Genomic DNA, 1,907 nt, shown 5'->3' on the forward strand with positions numbered 1-1,907 from the left:
GAGATTCGGCCCAGCCAGACCCCCTCTCTGAGGGCTCTTTTCCCGCGTCCACCCGACAGCCGGCGTCACCCAGCCGGGCCCGACCACACTGAGGCGCAGCTCCGGGAGGCTACGGCTGGCCAGCCGCGGCGTCCAGTCCGAGCCAGAAGCAGCCGCTCTCCTCCCGCCCGGCAGCGTCCCACAGGCGGTGACGGGACACCCGGGCTGCGGCGCATGGACAGGGCCGTTGGCCACAGGGAGGCCAGCGCAGGGCGGCCGGCAGCGGCGTGGCCCTCCGCACACACAGAGTGGGCTGCACTCAAGCGCGGTTCTGTGACCAGAGGTCCAGCAGGACAGAGCACAAGGAGGCCGCGGGCCCGGCTGGCTGTGGACGGGCAGTGGACGCCTAGGCCCACCCCAGAGTCGGGGACGCCTGCGCCACGGGACATGACGGCCTCGGGCACGTCAGCGGTGACCTGGACCAGGCCAGCCCACCCTGCCGGACAGGGAGGCCTGGGGAGGAAGCCGGACCCGGGCCCTCGGGCTGCCAGTGGGTGCCCACGGTGCGGGCCGGTGTGGCGGCCTGTTCAGAGCCGCGCGGTGTGGGCTCGCCGGGGCGGCCCCGGAAGCAGCAGACTCCGGGCAGCCAACGCCAGGCTGGCAGAGGACGGGACAGCCGGGCCGGGCCGAGTCCCGGGCGAGGGGCGCACAGACGCCCCCGAGGGGGCCGGTACCTCTGCTGTTGCTCTCCGGGTAGGCGGGCGTGGGCTTGCTCGGGGAGCGCCGCAGGTCGCTGTTAAGGAAGGGCTTGTCGGGCGGGTACGCGGCGTAAGGGGACGCGGCCGGGCGGGCCGTGCTTCCGTGGGCCCTCGGGGGCTCGGAGCTCTGCGAACAGAAGACCAGAGTGGCGGGCGGGCGGGGCGCCGGGAGTGGCCACAGGCGCCCCGTTGGCAAGACACTGGCCGCGCGTCTGCGGGACCGAAACTGCCTTGTGGCGCCAAGGGACCCGCTGGTCAGGGCTCGGGCGGCCGGCAGGCGCGCGTCTGCGGGGCTTGAACACGGGCTGGGGGGGGCGTGGCGCCCCGCACCTGGTGCCAGTGCTGGCCCCGAGCTGCACCCGACCGTCCTCGCCCGCGGGGGGCTCTGGGGAGCACGGACCCGGGCCCGAGACTCACAAGCTCATCTGTCCGAACTCGTCCTGCAGCGTCTGTAGGACCTCGGACAGCTCCTCGCTGACGCTGCCCGGGGGAGGCGGCGTCGCCGGCTTCCTGGCCCGACCGCCCCGCGAGGACGCGTGCCTGGCCAGAGGGACGCTGCTGACCACGCGGTCGTTGCACAAGGCTCTGCTGTGCTGCTTCATCAGGTGCAGGACGTGCTGGACGTTGGCCACCACGGCGTGGCTGGGGCTGGTGGACTGGAGGACGCGGGCGCCGTGTGTAGCGGCTGCCTCGGCCCCGCCCTGAGCCCGTCGTCCTGACCCCCGGCGCCCGCCCCCTCCCGCGGACGGCCAGCCAGCGGCGCCCGGCGAGACTCACCTTCCCGGCGACGAAGGGCATGTCCCCCAGGCAGAGCCGGTAGTGGGGCTGCGCAGCAAGGTGGCCCCGGGAGCACCTCTGCCGGGAGAGGGAGGTGAGGGCCGCGCCGGGCACACGACGCCGGCACCCCGCACCTCGGCGCGCAGCAGGCGGCCGGGCGCCGCTCCCTGCACCTTCTCCGGGGGCTTCGCCTTCTTTTTCTTCGTTCTCCTGGCGCCGTGCGTGCGCGGGGCCGCCGTGTCCTCGAAGAGCAGCCTGCTGGCCTCCAGGCCCGTCTGCAGCTGGGAGAGGTCGGCGCCTCAGCAACGCCCAGGAGCCAGCCGCGAGGCGCCGGGCCCGGGAAGCCCAGGGTGGGGGCCCCTTGCGCGGCCCGACTGGACGCTGCCTCGTCTG

The 1,907-nt window shown here is 74.7% G+C and overlaps 1 protein-coding gene across 1 annotated transcript in view; it reads right to left on the minus strand.

Annotated features, from left to right (window-relative positions):
* The window catches only part of CEP57 (centrosomal protein 57kDa), a gene marked incomplete at its 3' end in the record, with an annotated part of 28,120 nt that overhangs the window by 2,444 nt on the left and 23,769 nt on the right, over nucleotides 1-1,907 (minus strand). Inside the window, exons 2-4 of the mRNA XM_012729466.1 lie at nucleotides 1,688-1,812; nucleotides 1,515-1,592; nucleotides 1,155-1,393 (exon numbers count right to left, since the gene is read on the minus strand). Of these exons, the coding sequence (XP_012584920.1) occupies nucleotides 1,155-1,393; nucleotides 1,515-1,592; nucleotides 1,688-1,812 (442 nt within the window). The remainder of the gene's footprint in view (nucleotides 1-1,154; nucleotides 1,394-1,514; nucleotides 1,593-1,687; nucleotides 1,813-1,907) is intronic.

The sequence above is a fragment of the Condylura cristata genome, unplaced genomic scaffold (genome assembly GCF_000260355.1).
Source record: "Condylura cristata isolate star-nosed mole 26May11 unplaced genomic scaffold, ConCri1.0 scaffold00025, whole genome shotgun sequence".
Lineage (NCBI taxonomy): Eukaryota > Metazoa > Chordata > Mammalia > Eulipotyphla > Talpidae > Condylura > Condylura cristata.